Source organism: Lepisosteus oculatus, chromosome 17, assembly GCF_040954835.1.
Source record: "Lepisosteus oculatus isolate fLepOcu1 chromosome 17, fLepOcu1.hap2, whole genome shotgun sequence".
Classification (NCBI taxonomy): Eukaryota; Metazoa; Chordata; class Actinopteri; order Semionotiformes; family Lepisosteidae; genus Lepisosteus; species Lepisosteus oculatus.
In genome coordinates, this window is record NC_090712.1 from 9,701,805 (window position 1) to 9,728,210 (window position 26,406).

General features: G+C 38.6%; 3 protein-coding genes across 6 annotated transcripts in view; 2 read left to right on the plus strand and 1 right to left on the minus strand.

Moving 5' to 3' along the window:
• Nucleotides 1-10,209, minus strand: part of commd1 (copper metabolism (Murr1) domain containing 1) — a 31,622-nt gene extending 21,413 nt beyond the window's left edge. Inside the window, exons 1-2 of the mRNA XM_006638609.3 lie at nucleotides 9,999-10,209; nucleotides 6,201-6,482 (exon numbers count right to left, since the gene is read on the minus strand). Of these exons, the coding sequence (XP_006638672.1) occupies nucleotides 6,201-6,482; nucleotides 9,999-10,172 (456 nt within the window). The 5' untranslated portion in view covers nucleotides 10,173-10,209. The remainder of the gene's footprint in view (nucleotides 1-6,200; nucleotides 6,483-9,998) is intronic.
• A 2,635-nt stretch (nucleotides 10,210-12,844) lies between these two features.
• cct4 (chaperonin containing TCP1, subunit 4 (delta)) lies at nucleotides 12,845-18,474 on the plus strand. The gene is made up of 14 exons (XM_069179968.1): nucleotides 12,845-13,148; nucleotides 13,937-13,989; nucleotides 14,077-14,166; nucleotides 14,623-14,731; nucleotides 15,031-15,173; nucleotides 15,347-15,468; nucleotides 15,572-15,704; nucleotides 15,808-15,947; nucleotides 16,079-16,175; nucleotides 16,331-16,441; nucleotides 16,527-16,657; nucleotides 17,028-17,262; nucleotides 17,462-17,575; nucleotides 18,304-18,474. The coding sequence occupies exons 1-14, from the start codon at nucleotides 13,037-13,039 to the stop codon at nucleotides 18,316-18,318; spliced, it is 1,605 nt and encodes a 534-aa protein (XP_069036069.1). The 5' UTR covers nucleotides 12,845-13,036; the 3' UTR covers nucleotides 18,319-18,474.
• Nucleotides 18,475-19,124: 650 nt separating this feature from the next.
• fam161a (FAM161 centrosomal protein A) lies at nucleotides 19,125-26,401 on the plus strand. Of its 4 annotated transcripts, none has more exons than XM_015363309.2 (7): nucleotides 19,125-19,621; nucleotides 21,245-21,504; nucleotides 21,907-23,085; nucleotides 23,334-23,501; nucleotides 24,886-24,985; nucleotides 25,247-25,401; nucleotides 25,685-25,769. In XM_015363309.2, the coding sequence occupies exons 1-7, from the start codon at nucleotides 19,454-19,456 to the stop codon at nucleotides 25,722-25,724; spliced, it is 2,070 nt and encodes a 689-aa protein (XP_015218795.2). In that variant the 5' UTR covers nucleotides 19,125-19,453; the 3' UTR covers nucleotides 25,725-25,769. The 4 variants fall into 4 exon arrangements, 3 of the variants coding, with proteins under 3 accessions (XP_015218795.2, XP_015218793.2, XP_015218794.2); XM_015363307.2 differs by having other exon boundaries at nucleotides 19,127-19,621; nucleotides 25,719-26,401; XR_001480370.2 differs by lacking the exon at nucleotides 25,685-25,769 and having other exon boundaries at nucleotides 19,126-19,621; nucleotides 24,851-24,985; nucleotides 25,247-25,332.
• Nucleotides 26,402-26,406: the final 5 nt, after the last annotated feature.

A 26,406-nucleotide genomic window follows, 5' to 3' on the forward strand; every position in this document is an offset into this window, starting at 1 on the left:
GTACTTTTGTTATAAAATTACAAATACAGCACCTATTTGGAATGTTCAAGCTGTGTGTAGTTGGATATATCTTTAAATGTGAACTAAAAAATATTTTTCAGCAAATGTCCTATTTTCTGATACTGAGATTTCTGATAAACCAATGATAAAAATAAACAACACACAGTCCTAATGGACTTCACTGATGATCTTTATTACTCAGGTAGGTTGCATCTGTCACTGTGCTTGCATTAAATATTGAATGTCTGTTTATACAGATTCTTAATCAACTGATTACTGCAATCTTAACTCAACAGAAAAAAATCACATGACTTAATATCAGTATTTTATCTTCTCAACATTTCTTGAGATAGCAAAATAGTGAGCTCAAGTCTTATTTAAGATGTAATAAAAACTTCAGTGAGTTTGAGTCAGGATTTAAAATAATAAGTAGATGCGTTAATTGATTAAATAGTGATACCTTACAAATAAGTGATCTTATTTAAAAATCCAAATAAGATTATGAATGTGCCCGATAACCCACAGACGTAAAACACAGACTGCTATGTTTTCACTGTGCAGTGCAATACATAAATAAAGTATTTATGTTGGAGAAAACTTGGCTGCAATTTGTGTCATATACAGTAGGTATACTTTTCCAGTTTCATTTGATCCTCTCTAGTTTCCTTAGTTCTCATGGTACAATATTGTGCTTACTCTATAAGCTCCAAAACCCATTGAGAGGTAAGTAACATCTTAGAGAATATTCAATGCATAAATACACATGATACAATTTGTCATGCATTTTCACAGCACGGTGGGAAAACATTGTCCGGTGTCACTTAACGTCTCACATATTTGGAGGTCTCGGTAAGGTAAATCTGATGAACTGCGTCAAACGGCCTTTTCAAATCCAAACTAACTCGTTCACCTGCTGTTATGTTTACTTTGGTTTCCTCAGCTCCTTTAAAACTATTTGAAGTATTTCGTCTCCTTGCTCTGTCCGCCATTTCCTCAAATAGGCTCAAGAGCCCGAGGCTGACATTGACCCAGTATCGCTAAAAATGGCAGGCCAGGCAGCAGAGGCCACACGGAGCTTTAACTCATGAAGGCTCGCTCTTCTTCTTTGTAAAAAATATCAGCGGGACGTAGGGAACAACCCTCTTCATTATCTCTCAGTACCACCAGACTGACTGGTAGCAAAGAAACAGACCAGAGCACATGGAGAGCTGCATAACAAGGGACACTTTGGAGAGCTGGGGAAGAGGAATCGCCTGTACTCTCGTGCACCGATGCACATAAGGGGGCCATTAATGTCTTGAATTCCTCGTCTTGCTTGGGTCGTCGCCAAAGAGGGACTTCAGGCAACAGCCTCTGACGCCACCGGTCCAAGAAGACCTGGAGTTGATCTGCACTCTCCAAAGTTCAGCAGCTTTGCAACAAACCACTGCTTCAATTCCGTAATCACGTTCAAGATCTGGTGCGAATATTAGGAAACGCAAGAAGAAAAGTTGCCAAACCAGAGTTCGTTCTGCTCCAGATGCAATCTGACTATTAAGGATACCTAAAGCGAAATACTCAACTGCCAGAACATTTATAGCCAAGTCTTCCTCTGTGCAGGAAAGTGTGTAGTTAAAAGCCACTTCCCGTCTTGAAAACAGTCATAAATGTTACACTGAATATAAAACACACAAGCTTCTTCATTTGTGGAGGTTCTTTTCAGCCTACCTCTCTTTAAAGCTGTCTTGAACTGGTTTTAAACCACAAAGACCCCCTGCTTAACTTACTGATGTCTGCAAGCAGCAAAAGGAGATGAGAGTAGTGTAGTCATGTGGCTTATACTTAAAATAGTGTGTATTCTTCGTGCCAAATCTGTCTGATAAAACACAGATGTCAGGGTGGTATACTTTGCTGTGATACAAGGACATATTTTCAAAAGGCTGTACAGTTATTTTTAAAATAATCGTACCGTTTATGCTCAAAACTGTTATTAAAGATCTTTTAATTCAGATATAACCACAACTGTAATTACAATTTTACAGGATGGATTGAAAATTGTTACAGCAGTGTCCATGCAGAAATTTGTAGAAATTGCTCTTTTTCATTCCCAGACTATAGCAAGACAAGACCTTTACACCCTCATCTGAGCACTGTAGCTACAAAGATTACTCGCAGACAAAAATACAATTTGACCACTTTAAGGAGTTCATATCATGAGCTATTACTGGATTGAAACTGTAGCAGTCTAACCTCTTGTCCTAATAGTAATAGAAATACCTCCAAGTCCAAATAGGTATAAAATCATCTTCCAATGTTATATCTTTCAATACAGCATGTTCGACAAAATACAGATCCATTAAAGGGTCTGTATACAGATCAAAGCAATATTAAATACTTGTCAGTATCCCCAAACAATTCAACATGACTTGATCACACTTTCCAAAAAATGTGTATTCTGGAGGACAACTGCAATGATTTCTACAAGTAAACATGGCTCTGAGTTTGAAGGGGAAACACTCTTCCTGAAAGAACTTTGCCAAGGTGGAGAGGCCCCATGGGACCATTGTTTGTCATGAGCAATGCAAGCAGGGAGAGCTGAACACAAACACACACAGCAAGCGAAGGCACTGTGGAGAAAGATAACATTTTGTGTGACACAGATAAAACTACCATCCTTGTTTTTGATTGGAAATCTTCTTTGTTGATTAAGTCTTCTACCGAAAGAATAAACAGTATATCTTAAAACTACAGTGCCACCTTTGACAAAGCATTTGAGGAGACTCATTTCACTTGAGATTAAACTAAAGTCCATGGCAGGTTTTTAGAGAATAATTCTTATCTTTACCAATAGTGTGTGATGCCAGGTGCTGACCACTGACCAACATCATGCAAAGTGGTATGGGCTGGCAAGTTTCAGATGTCAGAGAAAAACTACTTTTTCAGATGAGGTTTTATGTTTGTTTCTTTACAGACAGCAAAATCAGAAAGCAGGAAATATAAACATCTTTCCGACATCTAAAATAATCGATGCACAGTTTCTCAGCTCCATACTGATCACAAGAACTCCTAGGGTGGCCCCAGAACAAATTAATTACAGTGTCTAGTTTAAAGTTATAGTCAGTTATTCTTCTGTCTACAACAACCTCTTTTACAGAACCTATAGTAGTTCCATCTTTTTGCCTCATGTGCAATTTATGCATACAACCATTTCTAAGAAGAAAAAAACTGCAAGATAATTCAGGAATGACTAACACACAGGACCAAGAGTAATCCATATCACTAGTTATTTGGTTCTTGCTGTTATTTAATATTTTGAAACATCTCAAAAATGTATTACCTCACAAGGTGTTCTAAGATTATGAAACTTAACCCCTGTTATTTGCATTCTTGTCTTGAGAAACCCTTCCTGCTTCAAAGCCCACAAGGGGGACAGCATGTTCCACTTTACCCAAAATTTTTGTTAATCTTAGATAATAAGTACCTTCAGTGCACTGCTTGTAAAACACCTCACTTTACTCAAACCTCCCAAAAAACTAGACACGTTGAGCCAGAACAGAAAGTTTAAGCTACTCAAAGAGTAAACTGTTCACAGATTTCATATCATGTTCTCATGATAAATATTGATATTACACAATTCAGAAACTTAACCGCATCTTCAAATTCTTTACTTTCAGATGCCATTATTTAAAAGTTTATTATTTGTTGAATAGCTCAGTTCACCCTTATCCTCCATATCAGGTATTATCTGAACTACTGTTTGTGCTCTGATCAGGAGCACCAGAAAAAAAAACGGATTGAGGAATTTGATATTATTAAGAAATACAATAAATGTAAGATGTAAAAAAATTAAAGTATTTAAAGTGATACCGATTAAGTTTACTTGTTTTATGTTTATTGACTTTATGATCAGGTGTGTTGAGATAATCTATCTATTTATCACAACTGTAGTAAACATCGCTCTGCTCTGTTTCTTCTGGCTATCTGATTGGAGTGGTATATCAAGTTGTAAAATGATTCAAGAGCCACTTTCACAATCTTGTTGATACTGTGATAAGGAGATAGTTGTTGTATCAGTGGCTTAACATCAACACCAGAACTTTAACAAAAAACTATAAAAGGGTTGTTCCAAATGAAAGCAATCAAAAAATTGGCATTTTTGACCTCTCCCCTTTATAATTTCAAAAAGGTTTCCATAAACGTGTGCCCATGAAAGAAACAGGAAAAATATGATTTCCAGATCTGGATGACCAGGAGACATTAAGTGCTCAGAGTTGACCAAATTTGTTGCCTCTTTCCTACTATAGGGTATCCATACATATCCTTGTCACTTGGTAAACACATGAGGGTCAACAAAGTTGTCAAACTAGGTTGAGGTTATGTTTTAAACATTTGAACTCAATTACTAAAAAAAGTTAACTTTCTTCTTTTCTTCCTTTTTACATACATTGCGGTCTAGACTCGTATTTACATCTCCTGCAGTTTTTGTGTTGTACTAACCAGTAGCTAATACACTTGAATAGGGGGCGTCAGGGCAAGTGTATTTTCAGGTCAAACCATGGGCCTCTGAGGCTCAGTTTTTACAGTGAACAAAATGGGTCCAAAATGTGTCAAGCCTGAGCATCTCCAATTCCTGAATGGATCCAGAAAGCAGATTCTGTTTCTCCCAGGAACAAACTTTTATTGAGATTTGTATTATAAACAAAACTGGTACGGTCAACAAGCAATTGATCTCATATGAAATGACCCAAAATAAAATGCCACCCAGCACTATTTCCTCTGAAGACAACAGAGAAGCTCAATATCGGAAGCCTCCTCTGTGGTCAGGTTACTTTAGCATTCAAAGAAAAGGCAATGGCCTCACAATGGCCAAAAGCTACAAAGGAAGTTCTTGTCTAGGTGGTGGTGCAAACTTAATCTCTTATTCAAAGTGTGTGCCATAAATTCCATACTCAAAGCTAACAGAACACAACAGCAAATAATCTGGTCTCCTAGCAGTTTCTGACACATAGCCAATCAAAAACCTGTTGCCATGCAAGCCTCAGGCCCCCTGAGGATCGAGTTAGGAAAATAGTGCAATGGCATTATGAATCAAGACTGTCCTACCAAATTATCTGCTCAGTGTTTTGAGGGGAAAAACTCCCTGGAGCTTCTATCAGAAGTTCACAGCTACTCAAAGCCAAGTATTGCTCTCTTTGACAAGGAGAACAAAAGAGCAAACTATGACTAAGTCACTGAACGCCCCACAGTTATCAGATGGTTTTCCTGGAGAAACAGAAAAGCTTTTTTGGTCTCTGAAGAGGGAGAAAGCCTTTGCTGTGATTTCCATGACTGGAAAGTCGATTATATTATAAGTTGTCTTATAATATAATCAGCTGCTGTAACCACCCAGAAAAAGGCACTTCAGAAACAATTCTACAGAAATATTATTTGAGAAATATATCTTTTGTATTTCATGTATTGCTTCATCTTGCACATGACAATGGTGCAGGCCTCTTCGCTATCCTGAAAAGCTGTCACTAATCATCGTGTGGTTAATGACAAGTTTGTCTCCGGTCTGTTGTTGCCTCTTCAGCAAGAAAGAGTGCAACTAAGATCAAAGGGCATCTTTGCCGTAAACGTGCTGCATCACTTTGAGAGCACTTGTGTTCTTCACAGGACAGGAAGTGAGCGGAACCACAGTGGGCCATTTGTACGCGCCACGCAGTATGAGGTGGTCTGAAGGCTTTTGCGCGAACTGAAAAGCCACTGCACAGTCTGCCCTAAAATCAAGAGTTCTCTTTGGGGTCTGAATCGCAGGGCAACTGATGCCATTGCAATCAGACACAGCTTTTAATTCTATGTATGCTGAACGTAGCCGTTACATGGTTAACTAGCCAAATGCATTTGAAAACACATCACAAACCATCATTCAATAATCAGAAAGTCAGGCTTGCATGTGAGGGTCACAGTATCTTGGAGCCCACGCCTGAAGCACAGAGTGCCAGGCAGAAGTGAGCGGAAGTAATCACTCTGGCCTAGGTCCACCACAGCTAAACCTCGCCACCATGTCTTCAGTGGGCAAGAGGATACTGGAGCCCCTGGAGAAGATCCCAAACCAGAATCAAACCAAACAGCAGTGCAGCTGCAGGGCCAACTACCACACCACCTTAGTAAGTCGGAACAGAAGCCAGAAAAGACAAAGAAAGGAAAGAAACGGCAACCGTGACCAGAAAGCGCTCTACCTGCCCGGTCCGGCCCAGCTCCAGCTCCACCAGGGCCACGGGCGAGCCGATCCGCTCGGCGCAACGGGACTGCGTCTGCAGGTCCGCCCTCCAGCTCAGGCCGCGCAGGCTGCTCTCCCAACGGCTCTGCTGAACCAGGCCGTCCCGGATCTTCGGCTTGTGGTTCTTCCAGAACCGGGAGAGGGCGGCCGCCTGCTCCCCGCTCACGCCCCCCGGCTTCTTGGTGTGGGCCGTCAGGAAGGCCTCCAGCTGGGTGAAGTCCATGTCGGCCGAGGCGATGGTCTGAAACGAGGGGACGCGGAGACAGTCAGGGGCCCAGGTCACAGCTTCTTGTTTGGGCACCGGCTGTGGCCCTCAACAGTTTATTGCTGCCCATCTTGCAAGCATCCATGCATTTATATCCCTCTTCCGCCATAAATCACTTGAGTGTGAAGAGGGTTGATATAAACAAGACAGAGGCTCTGACGTTTGGGCTGAGGCTTTCCGAATCCAAAAACCAATGCTTATAGAAACAAAACTAACACAAGCAGAACAGAACATTTTTAAATTGCTTTTTTGAAATGAATGTCGGGCATGAACAACACCTTGCATTTTGCTTATAACAGGTTTTCAGAGAAGAACAATGGCTTCCAATCCATATTCTCCCTATTTATTCTCATTGGAAACTTACTAAGATCCTCTTTTTGTAAGGTAAGGTAAAAAACTAATACTCCTAATTTTAAACAAATACTATTAATATGCTAATAATATTTTGTATATAAGAGCACTCTTGCTCCACTTCTGGAATATCCTCTGATGTTCTAAGGATGACGCAGAAAACATTGAAAACATTTTAAAGTGAAGAAACCGGAGCTGTTCGTCACTGTGAGTGCTGTGTTGTATTACAGTGTTAACATCACGTTCACATAAACCAAAATTTGATCCAGATAAGACTCAGCGGAGAACAACGTTTGCATTTTAATGAAGCAGGACTGTGTAGTTTGGTGGTTGGAATAATTTTGGCCTGGATTCATTCACTACTGAGCCCCTCCAGGACGTATTCGAAGCGCCGCTGCTTTACAGTTGACTTTTGGCCCAGATTTGACACAGTGCCCTGAAAACTTTCCACTCCAGCTCTCAGGTTGTCTTGTACCCTGTAGCCGAGACATTCTTTAGGCGGTGCACACCAAGACTGCCAGCCAAATACCGTTTGTCCAGAAGTACTGTTTGTCCTTTGATGGGGATGGTTGCGTTTGTTGTATTGTTGTGCTGCAAAACAAATTTTCCCTAGGCAATAATGAAGCTTATTGTCGCCTGCAATGCTGAACTAAAAGTCCAAACAGGAAAGTCCAAACAGTTCCCTTTTGTGCAAAAGCATATCTGCTGGAAGAAATAAAAAAACTCTATGACAGTAGATCATAGAGTAAAACTGTACCAGTTGTAATAGTTATTAATCACCGTATTATTTTTGCACTGTTCCCCAAATTACTTTTGCAATATTTTGTCCTGTTGTAAACTTTTCTGTTTGCGTATTTGCACAGTTTTTGATTACACTGTTATTGTTATTACACTGTTCTTGTTATTGTGTTACTGTCTATTGTCTTGTCTTCTGTTCTACTTATATACTGCACCTGAGAGACTAATGAGAAACACTTTTCACTATACTATGCACCCGTGTAAGTATAATGACAAATAAAGTTGAATAGAATAGATTAAACAAAAACTGCAAATATAATAAGCCCACATTGTTTCTTTGTATCCTATTTTGGATTTATGTCTGTTAAGTGGTTTAAAACAAACTACAGTGTACAAATAAGTCTTTTTAGAACTTTCTCAACAATTTGGATCCTTGCTTGCCATTTTATTTTACAAAAGCAGTATATATAGGTGTTGAGAAATGTACTATTGTGTTAGACAACACTGCCCCATGCAGGGAAATCTGAGCAGTGCAGCCTACAGGACAATATTGAAGGACTGAATGTGACCTTCTGGTGCAATCGTAGTCTCACCTCACTGGTGATTCCAATGAAGCTTTTTGCTGTTATACAGTTGAAAATGAAGTTATTATTTTTTGTTATAATAAACAATAATCGAAATATTAAGTATTACTTAAATAATAATATTATTATTTGCTACTGTTGTTATTATGTGCTACTTTAATAAAAAAAATAGCTCAAGGCTTGAATTGTGCTGTTAAATGTAATAGAATAGAATCGGATTAAAGATGTTTCAACTTTATGATCTAGGGAGTGGCCTGATCCAGGGGGGACTGTCCAGGGGAGCCTTCTGTGTGAAGTCTGTATTCCCTTCCCATGTCTGGATGGGTTTTAACCAGGTTTCATTTCATCTTTCAAGACATACTGTGATGGTAAAGGGTGTCTTTAAATTGTCCCCTTGCTGGTGTGTGTGGGCCCTTATCAGGGATAAGTGGCTCCTGTTGGATGATGAAACAATCACTTCAGGAACTCCCACAAATATCTTAAGGAATATAAATATCTTACTCAACTTGAAGCCCCACCATTCCAATTAACTGCAGTACTTCAATGCAGCCAGCTCCTTGTAATGAATAATTACTATATTCATTCTTCTGTCAATTTCGGAGGACCTGGTTGTAGCACAATTCTGCAATAAAGCAGGTGATTGGAGGGAACTGAAGCTAATAAGCCCTGCTTTTAGGGTCTCTTCTAATTAAGTTTGTTAATAGAATTGTTGCTACCAATTGCCTCCTATTTTTTCAATGGCTTTATAATTGATTTTCCTCTTAAAAAGTCATCAGGTGCATGCACTGAATTTACAGAGCCACACTGTGCAAAGAGGTAATGACCAGCTTCCAGTAATGGTCCTCCAATATCTGTTTTAGGGCAGTAATAGATGCTTTTCATTCAGGAGAATTAAAACCTTGATTGGAGTAACTCACTTCATTGTCTTCAGCTAATGCAATATTTCTCAGCCCTACTCCTGTCTCTTCTGATTTCTAACTGGGCTCTTTGTCCATTAGGCTAACTGATCCACAGCTGAGAAACTGAATGCAGTTTAATTGAGCTCCTCACAAGCAAGATGGGGTTATAATTACTATCAACCTGGAACCCGTTCAAACCTACCCTCATTCAGGTATGTAAAAAAAATGCACGCCTGCAGAACACAGTGTGATTTCCACCTGTGCCACCACCGTTAAATGGTCACCTATTAAAAGACAATTAAGGCAACATTGCTGAAGACGCACTGAGAGACAACTGGACGGAGATTTCTCACAACAGCACATGTGCAACTGAGTATGTTTGAACCCAAAGACCGGGTACAGTCCTTCTCGAGCAAGAAGATTGATTAAAAAGATATCAGTAATTAAGAGTGTAGGTGGAACGGATACTTAAAGATGGGTTTATTTTCCATGAACAGGCCGTTGATGCTAAACTCCAATTCTGAGCATAAAGAGCATTCGTGGCATTTGACAGATCTGAACCTGTATTATTTTATGAGCATCCTCATTGTAAACGTTAGAGTCTTAAGCAGCGATCGAGCAATTTACCCTTTACAATTAAGTTCTAATTACAATTACAATTACAAGTGCACTCAATAATAAATCGGGTGACTCAGTACAGCCAGCACCATGCGTTGTTAAATGTCGTTCTTTAAATGGGTAGTTATTTTAAACACCTTCATGTGTCACTTTCACAAAAAAGATTCATGCATTTCCAACACCTTATTGCCAAGCCCAGCTGACTCTAGGAATGCCAGAACGTTTCAAAATACTTTTTTTTTAAGTACAGGTAGTTAAATGACTTGAATAGTAGGGCTCACAGCGCAAGTCAAGATAGATACCTTCAATAAGCCCTTCATTTTCTCGTGTAGAGCATGGAATTCCTCCTGCGACAAGTCTGGATACAGTTCATTTTTGAGTAGTTCCTCCGTTATTTCAGAATTGTTATAGTAAACGTACTGTGCGATCCCATTCAACAGACCATTCAGAGATTTCGAGTTATCCCCTTCTGCCATGTTTGCAGCCGGTCATGTTACCGCGGTCACGTGATGTGACGGGCAGGAGGCGGTGTTCCTGCCGGCTTCATGAAGCCGTGCGGTATTTCTAATACATGAGGGCTTAGTACCGCACTGCGCGTCTCGCTCACTTCACTGCAAATTTTACGAGACATTGTTAGATGGAAGGATTTCTAAAAGTTACAATCCATTTTCGTTCGGGACCGGCTGAAAATGTTTACTGCTATTTATAACCGTACAGTAATTCACAACAGTATGTAACTTTAGTTGCCTTACAAAAAGCCTGAAAAAGCTCCTGATCTTTCCCCATTAGCTTGAAATGAGGGTGTTTGACTGGTCACTGCCTGCTGAGCCATCAGTTCCTTGTCCACAATAACAATATGTGCAATATGTAGTGGTTTTATTTGCAAATAGAAACATAATAGATATTATCTTCCAGAACATAAAAAATGCATTGATATAGTGTGCTTATGTGTGTCTCCTATTCTCTGCAACCTTCTAGAATAAAGTCTTTTCACCAGTGTTTTAATGACAACGTTTCCATCTCAGTAACATGACAAACTGTCCACAAATTTTATCTGTATAGTTGTATTGGCCTCCAGTGCTCCTGAAAATAATCCAGTATAGGCAGGGTCTAATACTAAAGAGAACAAGCAATAGGCATTAATTACACATATAACAACAACAACACAGCATATGATAGAGACTTGCAAGCAGTCGTGGGAGTTTCAGATTCTAGAATTACTCAGAATTACATAGTGCTAACCTATCAGTCATCATCAAGACTACCCTATAGCCCTTTTCAGAAGGTATAAATAATGGAAAAAGACTTGGGGTTAGAAATGTATAATTTACTGGTATACCAACATATACTGTTTTTGCTCAAGTATATGATTATTTTATAACATTTCCAAGTGAATCAAACATTTATCATGAATTGTAAAACGTAGCCTTGGGCAGCACGTTTCCCTTTTACAATACCATTAACCTTTCACGTACTATTAGAGCCTTTCCTTTAGCTCGAATGAGATCCCAACATCTCATATGATTAGGTAGATATACAAGACTGTAATTGTTCTATTTTATTAGTTGGTATACTTTTATTTGTAGGCATTTTCTGGTAAAACAACGAGTTAAACTGATCAGTTCAAATGACACTCTTACGTTAATTCATAATATACATATTTCCCTATCTACATTAAACTCGTACATTGACAATAACGTACATGATTGTGTCCTTATAAGTGCGATTTACGAGCATTCACAATTGTATTCCATAAAAGGAATTAAATTTGCGATTGCACAGACGTCACACACTATCATAAGGTAGGCGTTTCACACCTCCTGGCTAGGTGGCGCTAGCAGGTGCAATGAGGATTATGCACTTCTTTGTCTAAAGTTCACTCTAGGTTCTTGTTATGAATTCATGGTTGCTGCGGTGCAGTACCTCTTGACAAGCAGAGCGGCTATGCAGATTTATTTTTGTCTCAAATTTAATTGGAATCAGATAATATAAGTAAAGGAGAAACAGTATGCAAAACAATAATTGAACAAAAAAGACTCAGAACAAAATGTTGTATTTAGTAATGATCATTTACAGTGGGTTAAGAGTTTTACATATACCAATTGTGTTTTTGGAGAATTGGATTTCCATTACAATGGATCATTGTGCTCGACTATTTTGTTTTGTGGATGTCGTATCTACCTACTATTAATTACAGATTAATTATATATACACGTTCTTTTCCATGTTACTTTTGCAAAATATAAAATAGCATGTAACTTCTTAATTCTAACTTTCACATTGAAATACTTAATTTAAGGTTAAGAATCTACACTCTTTGTTTAAAAATTGCCCTATTAACCAAATCTTATCATGTCTGCAAGAATATCTTTTATTTTTGTACTTAATGTCCTTTTAATTCCATATATAGTACCAATGTTGAGAGAAATTATTTTTATTATCTTGAAATTTAATATATAAGATCTGCCTGTGAAAGCTGGACAACTTTATTAGGATTTTACTTATATAAAAACTACAATTTAAGAGAAAGTTGTGATCACCTATAATAATCAAGTTCTATGTTTGTAATTTGTCAAAATCATTACTAATATGTTCAGGAACATCCAGTAAAATTGAAGCATAAACACAAAGAGAAATGCCCACTAAGGACTAGATAGCGATAAAGGATTGAAACCTTTTTTTTCCCGTTTTGTTTACAATTCGATTTACACCTTTCTTCTTTAAATTCCCAGGTATATCAAACCACTTTCTTTACAGGAGTTTTATCAATTGTTCCTAATTCAGACTTTTAAGGTGAAATAATTCACATTTGTCAATATTTAAAGATCAGGCTGAATCATATGAAAACTGCATTAGCCAGCTATCCGCTGGCCGTGCACTCTTCAGCTTGTCGATACATGACATGTGATGGTTTAACTCAAGCGCCACGCCCTCTTTGAAATGAAAGTACCCCGCTCACAATGGCACATTTTATGGCTAATAATATAAAGTACAAACTAAATCAAAGAATACAACATTTTCATAAACCTATTCATAGAAACAGCAGGGTATACTTACCTTAACATCTTAGTTAAAAGAATAAACGTTTATAAATATAATAGGCAATTACATAAGCAGCACTTTGACGCAACATTCATGCGACGAGAAAACGGGGGGAGGGTCCTTCTCTTCAGTTGTCGCACTCGGCTTGTCTGGAAGGTTCCGTTACTGGCAAACTGACGTTTTACATTCATTCAACGACGAGTTCGTATCTGAATCCATCCGAGTTCAGGAATCATTATTTCGGTTCAAAACTGATCCATTTCCCTCTGGAAGACTTTTACAGCACTTAGGACAAAATATGCCCGAAGCCGCCGCACTAAAAGACTCCAGTGGTAAAAGCAAAGGAGGCGCCTTTGTGGATCGTGACAAGCCAGCGCAGATTCGTTTCAGTAACATCTCTGCAGGGAAAGGTAAAATATTTCTTTTTGACAGTTTCTTTATCGGAGGTTTTATTGGAATCGCTTGGCTTGGAGACCGAAGGAGGGCGTCAAGACGTGCGAAGATGGCTGTGGTGCTAAATGGAGCTTCTTCCTATATACACTTTGATTTGAAATGAATGAAATGCTCATTTGAATATACTCGGGTCAGTTGTAATGTAGAATAGCAATGTAGCTCGTCAATGTTGAGGAGGTGTTGCGTGCAGAAGAGCTTTTTTAGATGCAGTCTGTATTGTAAGCAGGGCCACGCTATGACTGAGTGACGATGACGGTGCTTGTATTGTAGTCCATAAATGGTGTCTTCATGTACAGCATGAGAGAGCAGTTTTTTCCTGTAAGACTAAGATCCTGAAAAAGTGCTAAACACCAGAAGTGCAAGAGAGAATCAATGATTATATCTCAATGACCCTGTTCAGATTTGCAATCGCACCTAAACGACTAAGGATTTTGTGGCGTTCTGTTTTTAGACATCAGTGTGCATCTCTTAGCGAAAGGAATAAGACGTGCAATCATGCAAGCATGATGAGTTATGGTTGGATTTATACCTACTGTCCTTATCGCCAGTGCCTTTAGTTTTACAAATTGTTAACGCACACTTAAGATGTATATTGCCACAATGAAAATACATTATATCACAGCTCATTGGGGGAAATGGGATGTTTGTTTTGCTTTTTTTTGCGGCAGGATTCGAGTATAGTGTGTACTGTATATACATTAATAGTGCAGTGTCACAACAATGGTGTTCTTGTTCTGTTCGACAGCTGTTGCAGATGCCATCAGAACCAGCCTTGGGCCCAAGGGCATGGATAAAATGGTGAGTGTTTTTCTCAAATTTAATCATACCTTAAATTTGGTTTGTTTTTCCACTGATGCTGATCTGTTTTTTCAAATGATCCTATAGATTCAAGATGGAAAGGGTGATGTAACCATTACCAATGATGGAGCCACCATCCTCAAACAAATGCAGGTTCTTCACCCAGCTGCTAAAATGGTAAGTACAGTATTGTCAAAAGATGACTTGATGTACTTTAATTGGTTGCTAAGAAGAACGTGTACATTAATGATTAATTCATTCTGTTAAAAATGTGGATTTAAGTATTTAGCTCAAAGCAACACCATTTTACAGAAATTTTAACCATCTTGAATACAACAATTGTATTTTTAACAGTAGTGTAAGTTTTCATGTAACATTTGAAAACACTCAAGAAATTTGGCAGTTAAATATTAATGCATAACAAAAAAACACAGATAATATGACCAAAACAGCCTTGATAGAGTTCCTTTTTCCGCTATGTGAAATTGTTTTTATCAAACTTCAACTGAACTTAGGCATTTGCTTTAGGGTGATCTAATCAGTTTTGGTAATATCACTTGCTTTATCGAATTGCTTCTGTTGCCTTCTAAGTTCATGGCCAGCAGTTAACCTAAACTCCTTTGCTTACTCCAGCTGGTGGAGCTCTCCAAAGCTCAGGACATTGAAGCTGGTGATGGGACAACTTCTGTTGTGGTGATTGCAGGTGCTCTTTTGGATGCTTGTGCTAAACTGCTTCAGAAAGGTAAAGAATTTCCATCTTGTTTGTTTGGAGTCAGTTATATTTTTTTAGTTTTCTAACCAGAATAAGTCAACTAGAATAAGTCCACAACCAGGAGAATACCCATTTGTACATTAAGGCATTTACTGGAGTAAATAATGTGATTAGGCTTGCATCAGAGTACAATAACATCCCACCCGGAATTTGATTCCACAGCTCTCTGATCCGCAGTTCAGAGCTCTAATCGCTAGTTTGCATTGCCACAGGTGTATGGTAAGTGTTGTCCATTTTTATTAATGTTGATTAATGTGATTTTGTTGTAGGAATCCATCCTACCATTATTTCGGAATCTTTCCAGAAAGCTGTGGAGAAGGGTGTTGAGGTTCTGACAGCCATGAGCCAGCCTGTGGAACTGAGTGACAGAGAGTCTTTGTTGAACAGTGCCACTACGTCACTGTGCTCCAAGGTAAATCATTTCAAAATCTTCTATGATAAAGGCATTATAAAATGTTTAGTCATCACATAATAGTTTCTACTAGGAATGCCCTTTTGAAGTGCAAGATGAAATGTAACTATTTTTATAGTTTAAATGACTGGTCATTTCAGTTGAATATCTTTTTTTGTTTTATCCCTGTCCAGGTTGTGTCCCAGTACTCCAGTCTGCTGGCACCAATGAGTGTTGATGCTGTGATGAAGGTGATTGATCCATCTACGGCCACGGGGGTTGACCTCCAGGACATTAAAATTGTGAAGAAATTGGGGTGAGTTGACAAGGTGCAGTAGCTGTGCTTTTGATGGGGAAATACATCTAGGGGTGTAACAAGAAATTGTCAGAATGGAAATTAACAAAGTTTTTATTCACAGGGGAACCATTGATGACTGTGAGTTGGTTGATGGACTTGTGCTTACGCAGAAAGTAGCAAACTCTGGTGTCTCTCGGGTTGAAAAGGCAAAGATTGGTCTTATTCAGTTCTGCTTATCTCCTCCAAAGACGGATGTAAGTTTAAAATTTTCACTTCTACAGTAATTGGCGTTGTGGAAGGACTATGTAGTTGTGAAGTCAGATGGTGTACTGACATTGACCTGTTTTTGTCTGCTAGATGGATAATCAGATTGTTGTGTCTGACTATGCCCAAATGGACAGAGTGCTACGTGAGGAGAGAGCTTATATCCTCAACTTGGTGAAGCAAATCAAAAAGGCTGGATGCAATGTGTTGCTCATTCAGAAATCTATTTTAAGGTAAAGTTCATATCCATTTGCAATATAAATCCATTTTGTATTATTCTTGTTATACTGCAGCTTTGTTCTGTTTTTTTCTTGTAAGTATTGTGAATTAAGTTTATTAATGATCATTTAAAATATAATTCCAGGGATGCACTGAGTGACTTGGCTCTTCATTTCCTAAACAAGATGAAGATAATGGTTGTTAAAGATATCGAAAGAGAAGATATTGAATTCATCTGCAAGGTAAAGAGATAAATTATATTTTATGTCAACATCTTGTTAGCATTTCTGAACTGAAAATGGTTAATTATGATCTAACTTTTGTCTGCTACAGTTATACTGTTTTCTTGTAAGGAATTCTTTACCACCATAGATATATTTTGTATTTGTGATTGCAGACTATTGGAAATAAACCTGTGGCCCACATAGACCAATTCACAGCAGATATGCTGGGCTCTGCAGAGCTGGCTGAAGAAGTGAGCTTGGATGGGTCTGGCAAGCTTGTCAAAGTAAGTCATTTGAATGTCAGCATAGTTTTTGAAGAAATGTGCTTTTTAGATGAAGCAAAGAGACTTAACATGATTTGTTATACAGATTACTGGCTGCGCAAGCCCCGGAAAAACTGTCACCATAGTGGTGCGTGGATCCAACAAGCTTGTGATTGAGGAAGCGGAGCGCTCCATCCACGATGCCCTCTGTGTGATCCGCTGCCTAGTGAAGAAAAGGTATTGCTACAATTTCAGTGTGGGTGCTTTCTACACCAAAGTAAGGTTGGAGTGCCCTAATTGAAAAAGGGTTTGTGTCACACGCCTTATTGACTGGCGAAGTTGTGAAGAACTTCATTTAAAATAAGTGACTTTTTAAAAAAAATACCCAGTGCAGTGTTGTTTAATAAAGGTCATATAAAAAAAAATGAAAGGGGAAAAATGTATCGACTAACAGCTAAATTACTGGTATGTGGCTTTGTATGGAATAAACTGCTTCTAGATTTACTACATCATATAAGCAGTTTTTAAAATTATTAATGAATTGTTTTACCTTGAGCATGAGCTCCTGAATGTTGGACCCTAACCTTACCCTGCCATCCCTTCACAGGGCCTTGATCGCTGGGGGAGGCGCTCCAGAGATTGAGCTGGCTCTGCGCCTGGCTGAATATGCCCGCACGCTGAGTGGCATGGAGGCCTACTGCGTCCGTGCTTTTGGCGATGCTCTGGAGGTCATTCCCTCCACGCTGGCAGAGAATGCCGGGCTCAACCCTATCTCCACTGTCACAGAGCTGAGGAATCGGCATGCGCAGGGAGAGAGGACAGCCGGCATCAATGTCCGAAAGGTAAGCTTCCTTCTTCAAGTGTAAGGGGACCGGGAAGAATAAGGGTTTTGCTGCAACTTTTCATCATGCAAAGGTGCCACAAAAATAACGCAAAAGATTTTGGTTCTAAATGTTGTTTACAATGTACTGAAGGAGTTTATTTTTGCACGTCAAAAGTTTTAGCAGGTCTGACTGAGGGAGTCCTCTGTTTTTTCCACAGGGTGGCATTTCCAACATCTTGGAGGAGCTGGTGGTGCAGCCATTGTTGGTGTCAATCAGCGCCCTGACTCTGGCCACTGAAACTGTGCGCAGTATTCTCAAGATTGACGACGTGGTAAGGGTCCTTATTACGAGAGCTGCTCTAACCAGTGCTGAAAGCTTGTTGGGGGATAAATGTGGGATGAAGACTCTAAATAAGAAAAGATAATTTGATGCACTTGTGATTCAGAAGGAAAATTCATTTTAACAGGCAAACTGGATGCCACATCCTAACTTGCTGATTGATGCCTTTCTAACTCCTGAATCGCCATCAGTACAGCACTTCTGCAGTGATTCTTTATAATGTAACTAGAAGCTGTATATTAGCTTTCAGTCATGCTAAGACCTATAGTTAAAAAAATCAGATATTTACTAAAGAGATGGATACATCTACTAAACACTTTTTCAGTAAGTTATAAACTTTTTGTTTTATAATTTAAACTGTGTTAAATATTTATTTGTGTGTTTTGTTTATGGTGCACTGATCACAGGTTTCTGACAAATAGCCAGTTTCGTTTTGTCCATATTGAATATTTAAGCAGATGACTTCTGTAATGGAAATACTCTGTAATGTGATTGATATTTAATTTTACTGTGAAGTTGTTGAGATTTCTTAAAATAGTTACTTCAAGACATTGCTTGTAGTTAACTTGGATAAAGTGCAGTAAAATATTGTTGATGACTTTAAGATTATAGTATAAACTTAAATCAGTTAAAGGTTTTTTTAAGATCTGTATTAGATTGTGCAGAGTATTTAAACACTATGTTATAAGTAAAATCTCAAACTGAAATATTCTTTTTCAGCTGAACACTCGGTGAAGTCCTCTTCTGTGGATTCAAGAAAGGTCAAAACGTCCTGGCCCTTCGTACAGACAAGGCCTTGATTTAATGTAGTGAGCCTGCAGACCAATGTCACATATGTAGTCTGTTAATCTGTACTTGTTAACTAATTTAATAAATCTTTTGAGATCAAAATGTTTGCCTTTTTTTAGCAAAAACATTATTTGGTTGCAGCTTTTGATTACCAGTGTGGTATCCGTTTGATTTTAAAATGGTGGACCTTTGTCTTAATTTGCGTTGTATTAAAACATGTTTGATCTTGCATTATTCTTCATTTAAGCTTTACATGAGCATAACACATTGGTTTAAATGTTTCATCCATGTCCACACATAAAAGAAACTTAGATTCATTGGTAAAAGTAAGCTTTTTACAGATTGCCATTTCTCAAATTGCCTCTTGGACTGTCAGGGGATCAAGAGCAATTAAAACAGCTCATCTGTTTGTTTGAAAAACACCTTGAGATGTTTTTCCAAAAATTGAATTGTAAAAGACCACTGGGGAAAAAAGTTATTGGAATATCTGCAGTGGAGACAATGCATGAGTAGGTATAGTCTACAATATTAGCTGTTTTTGTAGAAAGGTCATTAACTTAAATTTCCAGAGCAGCACCTCCTCCAGGCTTATGGATTAACACTTGCGCTGTCACTTAGACTTTTTTAAATCTTTAAATCTTATTGAACAGCTTTGTCAAATAGAATGAATCTGAAGGACTTTCCATGCTCCAAACCATTTTAGCTGCAATACGTGTAAGGGCATTACACTTTATATAGAGCGCTTAACTAACTGGTTACACCGCATTCTCTGTTCAGAACAGAAACATGATTTCGTGTAGTGGGTCCAATTAAAGAGTGTGCTTTATTATTATAGTTGGAGTTAATTCAAGGTTGCCAAATGTGAAAATGCTGAGCTGTACACGGGACTGGTGGAAACGCCGTACCTTAAGCGATTAGAGGAGTTTTGGCCCAGCGGCTGCCCCGTAGAGTTAACTGTAACCAGGGTTGCAACGCGGTTAGCATCAAACAGTAGGATTAGGAGTTACGGGCGTGTAGGACGTCAAAGCACTGGGAAGTAGCCTGAATTTCTGAAAACCGAAAGCGAGTCAAGTGCAAGACAATGGAGAACTCGCACCGTGTCAACGTCCTGGTAACTTCGTGTCTCAAAACCCCCGTGAACCCTCTTACCAAAGCACCAGTTGCTCTGTTTGAGAGGGAGAGCGCTGCTACACGGGGCGAGAGGTCCTTACCGGCGGAGCAGACCCGTACCCGAGATTATGAGGAAGAGGTAAGAGTACCGAAATTAAACATAGAATTGGCAAGAGAAATCCTGTTCCTGTGACCGTTTCACTGTAGCGCTGAAAATGTTTAATGAGTATCTCTAGATTATTTTTATATTTCTTTCTGGTTTGGGCATCGGCACTTTACCGTCGCCAGTCAAGCTAAGACTGGTAGTGAATGGTAGACTGGTAGGCTCCAGACAGTCTTGCAATTACCTTGAGCCTCAAATATTTTATTCCTCATTTCCACACCTTCGTTGTAACCATTACAGAGGAACTGTTTAAGAAAACGTTTCCTAAAGTATAGAAGACAAAGGGCCCGAAATAATAAACTTAAAACGAAGGTTTTTCTTTTCGCGTTGTTAGAATTCCACCAAAAGCTAGACTATTAATTATTTAAGAGGATTGGAGTTAAACACCCTTTCTGGAAAGAAAGCTTCTGCGATTTGTAACTATTCTAGGATGCAGATGAGACACTAACGTTTAATGGATTACAGGGGAGAAAAGTGTGGCTCTTTAATCTGTATTGTACAGAGCCACTCGAACAGCGGACAGGTACAGTGGGATACTCATTTTTCACCCTTTGTCTGCACGCTGAGGTGAGGCAAATATTTATACAGTATTTAAATGGACCAAATGTTTTAGTGGATGATTATATTTGTCATTAGAAATATTAATATGTAACTGTTTATGGCGAGGTATTGTTAAAATTTCATAGCATTTTCCCTTAGGGGGATTTTAATTTGTGCAGATAAATCACTTGTGGTATATTGCATACTTGGGTAGTCCCTTGCGACCCTAAATTGGAAGAATGGGTTAGAAGATGAATGCTTGTGACTTTCTCAGACATTCCTCTGAACACCCGAAGGAACCAATGTGTCTTGAGTTGTGAGCATCGGTGTAATGGAATAAAAAAATATATATTTTTGGCATATTGATACCTGTAACCTATTTAGTATCTTTCTTTACTTTCTGTCTTGGCTGTTCAGTATCTTGGTCATTATAGAAGATGAGCTTGTGTTAAGAATACACATGTACCTTTTATCACTGTTGCTACAAACATCTTCGCACTGCTGAGTGCCATATGGTCACTTCAACTAATGAGCTTTGTGCTCTAATGCTGAGAGGATATGGTATTCAGAGAGTGGTTTGCTCTTTTATAATATTTCCTTAGGTTAAAGTATGTGTCTTCTAGTTCAAACCTGATGTTCACCATATTGTTTGTGAATGACGAATTAAATATGAAAGGAGACCTGCTGTTTAAAGGTTACATTGTAAAACAACAAAGTTAAACTTAAACCTGTGTTTGTAAGTTCATTATGTAAAATATAATGGTTTATCAGTGATGAAGATTTTGTATTTTCAGTGGAGCCTCCAGTATGATGGTTAAATAAATGCAAAATAAAGTGTATTTCATACATATTTAAATCTTCATCACAGCGCTTAATATCCTGCCTGCAGTGTAGTTGAGCTGAAGCATAATTTCATCTGTTGCTTTAGGCTTTGCTCTTATTTGATTAATGTTAATACAATTAAAACTGGTTCAAAAATTGTTCTTGGAAACCTCGACCTTGTCAGCATGCCATCATGCCATTTTAATTGAATTATTCTTGCTTTATTTTGTGTTGCAGAATGCATATGAGTCGGGCTTAGAGTGTGAGGGCAGGAAGGACAGTCCTGTGCTGATTAAGGACTACAGAATGGCTGGAGACTGTGTGGATCTCCAGGAATTTTACTTCTCCAATGAGGAATACTACAGAAAACTGGAGGAACTGAAGAAAGCCCATCTGCAGACCATGGCAGAACTGGAAAGGATGTATCGCAATAAGATGGAACTCAAAGGAGTGGCAGCTCCTGACAATGAGTGTGCAAACCCTGAGTTGTTCTGCAGGTTTGTCTTTCTTGGTGTCCCCAGTAACCTAAACACCCCCTAAAGTGAGACTAGAAGCCACATTGGATCTTAGATTTCTCATCAACTCACATCATCACTGCTGAGAACAAAGCGAATTTCGTAACAGAGTTTGTGGTCAATATATTCTTTAGAAAGATGCATCTACATAATACGAAGTATTGTAGTTATTCAGATTTTGTCTTGCCAGGCAGTAACTTATGGTAACAAATGTATTAACATTTTCATCACATTATTAAAGTTTAAATTTGCAGCTTAACCAGTGAGACCTATGTGTGTCTATATTCCAGACTACTAAATATGTAATATATTGAGTTGCAGTATCTCAAACCCTTACTTTACCTCAGATTTAAAGCTCTGACTTGTACTTGTTCTTTTTCCTAGATTGCAGAACAATAGTCCAAAGCCAACAAAAGCATTTCGAAAAGCCTTTTCTGCGAATGACCTGAATCATACTGTTTGTTCAAGTTTGTCAGATACATCAGATGAAGACGCAGCATACAATGAGGCAGGGGATGTTGAAAAGGGTCTGCTGTCATCTCCCAAGGAGCACATTAAAAACATGTGGGATGATTTTTCAGTGGATGATTATGTGTCCTGTAAGAGAATGCAGTCGAGTTCTTCTCTGAAAAAACAGCAGACTCAAAAGAAACCCAAAGAATGGTGTCATAGGATCACTGTCCCCAAGCCATTCAACATGACTGTCAGAGAAGCCGAGAAAAAAAAAGGCAAATTCAAGTCTCGGTCAGAGATAGAGATGGAGAATTGCCTGCTGAAGAAGCAGCTGGAAGAGCTCACGGAATGTCAGAAGAAGTTCCGAGCAAGTCCAGTGCCCGCACATGTCTACCTGCCTCTGTTTGAGGAGATCAACGAGCGCAATGAAGACAGGAGGCAGTTCATAAGGGACAGGAACAAAGAGCTTCTGCTGGCTTCACAGAAGCCTTTCAGTTTCATTGAGAGGGAAAGGAAAAAGAAGGAAATGAGTCAAGCCCAGCTCAAAGACCTCACGCCCAAAACGGAAAAAAAAACGTTTAAAGCAAAGCCGGTGCCAAGGTCTGTGTATGACACCACGGTGAGCGAGCGCGTCAAAGAAGAGCAACTTTACAGAGCTATCAAAATGCAGATGAGGGCAGAGGAGCTTCTACGCAGCTCCTCCATGCCTAAAAGCATGGTCGTCCAAAGACTGAAAGTGAAAAAAAGAGAAAAAGTGGCAGAAACAGAAAAGGATATGGATTTCCATCCCAAGATTAACACAGATATACCAGACTTTGAGGCAAAGTACAGGAAATTCAAAAAGCAACTTATTAGCAAAAAGGACACCAAACCAATGACTGTTTGTGAACCCTTTCACCTTCTTACATCAGAGATCAGTTCTCATAGGGAGAAGATTCTAGCAGACATAGAAGCAGATGAAAACGGGTTAAGGGAAACACGTTGGCCATACATTTCGCCCACAAACCATGCAAAGCCCAGCTCCAGTCTTTGCTCTTCTTTATCTGGAAGTCAGGAATTTCTACCCACCAAAATCACAGATGCAGTGAAAAAGCGTCAGGAAGCTGTGAGGTGATCACCGTTCTTCTTTAACAACAATCTTGTGTTACCTTAGTAATTTGATCAATTTGACTGTACGTTTCCTAAAATAGCGTGTAACATGTGCTAATGTGTTTGAATCTCCGTGAAGAAGCTTGTCTTCCTCTAAAAGTTCCCATTTCCTCCTAGCCCAGCCCAGCATCCCCCATCTCCCTGGATTTTCCCTAAAGATGTATGTCTTAGGAAGGCCCCTCTGCTGAGAATCTTATGTTTCCAACTAGGAAATCCCTAGAACAGAGGAAAAAGGCAGAGGAAGAGGAAGCAAAATGGAGAGAAATGCAGAGGCAAAGAGAGAGGAAACTCCAGAGAGTGATTGCAAAGCGTGCTCAGGCCAACGACCCCCATCAGGCTCTGGCACAAACTTCCATGTCTAGACTGAAGCAGTTCAGGTACAAAGGAGAACTGCAGAGCTGCTGTCCTGCCAAGACTGAAGCCCTTTTGCAGTGGTACTAAAAATCTGGCAGTGGGTTGGGTCTGAACATCGCTGTAGTAAGCAGTACTCGTCCCTGTGCTGTGTGTGCAGCCAGAGGCCTGAATGTGAAAAATGCACATTCAGGAGTGGAGTTCTCCCCACTCTGATGGCAGCTGTGAAAGAAGGATCATCTATAATCCCACAGATTGTATTTTAAGGATTTCAGCCTCTCTTAAATGTTGTTGTTGTTGTTCGTGGTTTGATTGTACACAATATAAATGGAAGTTCTTTACTAAAGTTGGAGTGGGATAACAACAGAAAAACTAATTAAGTCATTAATGACTTCTGCTATAAAGTGTATATAATTCTTGCACACAACTGTTTTCTCATTAATTCCACCTCCACCCCATCTCCACACTTGGTTAACTCCACTCTCTTAATGAAAGCCGGGAGGTTACCTCTTAATCAAGCTGGTTAAGCCAAACTTCATTATACTTAAGTACTCAAACATTCGCAAAGCATCTGATTCTTGCATGGCGTTATTGCTCGCCGTTATCACAGGACTGAAAATACCGTTCTTAAATGAAGAATTCAATGTGATAGTATCTCTGCTCTACCTGTACAGTATTTATTATTCCTTGTGTAAAATGCTATTTTATTGTTTTAATAATTGAACTAAATGGGGTTTTTTTACATACAGGCATGAACACAAAAATACGAAGAGCTGATGTTGATAATAGCTTTCAATTCATTTAAATCCAAGGAATTTTTCAAGTAGATTTTTAGTATTTATCATTCCACAGAAGGCCAGCCTCAGTGCAGTTCCATCTTTGAAATTAGCTGAATTCAAATAAAATATCTAGAATCACCAAATAGTGTATTGTCAGATTACCTTCACTTAAATATAGAATTTTCTTTCTACATAAAAAGGTAACTTGTCATCCATTTTAAGCAAATATATATTTTTGTAAATGGCACTGGCTTCCTTTTCATGAGTCGTGCCCTAGCCAGGACTAATAACAAAAGAGAACGACCTACTGTAGGAAAAGTTAACTCCGTTCTGGAGAGTTAAATGGAAAATACAATGTTTGACTATAGAGTCTTGTGACAGTTGAAAGGATTTACAAACAAAACTGAATTTTATCTTTTCCATTTTCAGGATGGAGCTAACCTCTACTTCTTTTTTGAAAGCACTCCACTCCAGCCTATTCAAAAGAGAAAACAATTTAGGAATAAACTTGTTTTTTTTTTACAGGAACCTCAATATTAGCTGCCTGCTTTTGACAGACAGATTGTAGTACATTCATTCACACAGGCTTCTTACAGCTTAGGAAAGGTGACTGGAATCTGTGTTGGGACAGGAAGCAAGATCAGCAGAGAAGGAAGGAGTACCTGGAGGAGATGAGGGAAATCCAGGAGAGATTGAAGGAGAGGCCTCTTCTATTGGAACAAGTAACACAGGTGGACCCTGGGCTCTGTATTCCCATTTTAAATAACTTAATTTCATATACACTTATATTTGTATATACCTTAACTTATTCAATTGCATTCTGAATAGTTATTAATACCTAGCAGCTTTTCTTTTGAGTGACTTCCTCAAACAGTTATCGGCGAACCTTTCAATTTGTCTCATTTTAAAAGATAAAAAAATATATGTAAGGTTTTTTCTTGTTTGCACAAAATCAAAAAGTGGCATAGTTTGCTTGCCTTTCCTTTTTACAGAAGAACGCCAGACAGGCCGCAGAAAAACGCTACTGTGACACGCTTAAAGAATACGGGCTCAGTGAAGACTTTGTCAGCAGTAAAGTCCCAGGAGCCCAGAAGCACGGTGATGAATCCATCAGCAGTGTATCCCTTTCAAGTGAAGATAAAGAGAGGTGACTGTCAGCACAGAGGGAGAGAGGAGATGTCTGAACCTTCCATTTCTATAAGAATTTTTCCTATTTCACTCTATAGATTCGGACCTGAACATTAAAAAGATTTCATTTAAGTTTGGCCATTGTTTATACTATTGATTAGTATATTAGATTAATTTCTGGTTTGGAATTGATTCTGCTTTACAATCTTGTACAAAGTTCTAATATTTTGTTATTAAAAAGAGAAATGTTTTCAGCATGCTTAGATTAAAGTCTAATACACCTTTGATGTTTTTTTTTGTAGAGTGAATACTGATTCAATCTGCTTTCTTTGGCAGTGTTAACAATCAGTATGCAGAGTCGTCTGCAGGCCAAGAGGAATATCGAGATGATTTTGAAGATAATGATGACAATTTAAACAAGCATGACAATGAAGTGGACAAGGATAAACGTTATAACAAAGAGGAAAGTGAAAATAAATCAAACCATGAATCCAATAATAATTCTGTCAATGGAGAAAATCATCATAGCACAGATAGCGGAAGTGATAATGAGGACTAGGAATATGAAAAAGACATGCAAAATAGCACCTTCCCAGATTTCTCTTGTAGCAATATCGGGATTCTTTTTTAAGTTAAATCACAACAACTATTTGAAAAATATGTTGAATCAATGATTTGACTAGTATTTCAATAGAAGAGCACCTCCCCTTAAAAATAGTATAGGGTACTTCATTGTTATTCTAATAATCATGGTGATACTCAAATATGAAAACCCAAAAGATAGAAATCTATAGACAAAATCTATAGTGCAGGTGCTATATGTTTTGTGATCAAATGCAGGATTCTCAGGTGGTATTTTGATCCAAAAATGTAGATTTAATTTTTTCGAGTTGCTTTTCTTTTGCTGTGTAGTGTATTCTGTGAACAGTATTTTCCATCACGCTTGTGCACACATCCATAACAAACATGTGCTGTAGATGTAGATCTTCCTACTTGCATTAAATCTGTCAAAGTGGTGATTGAT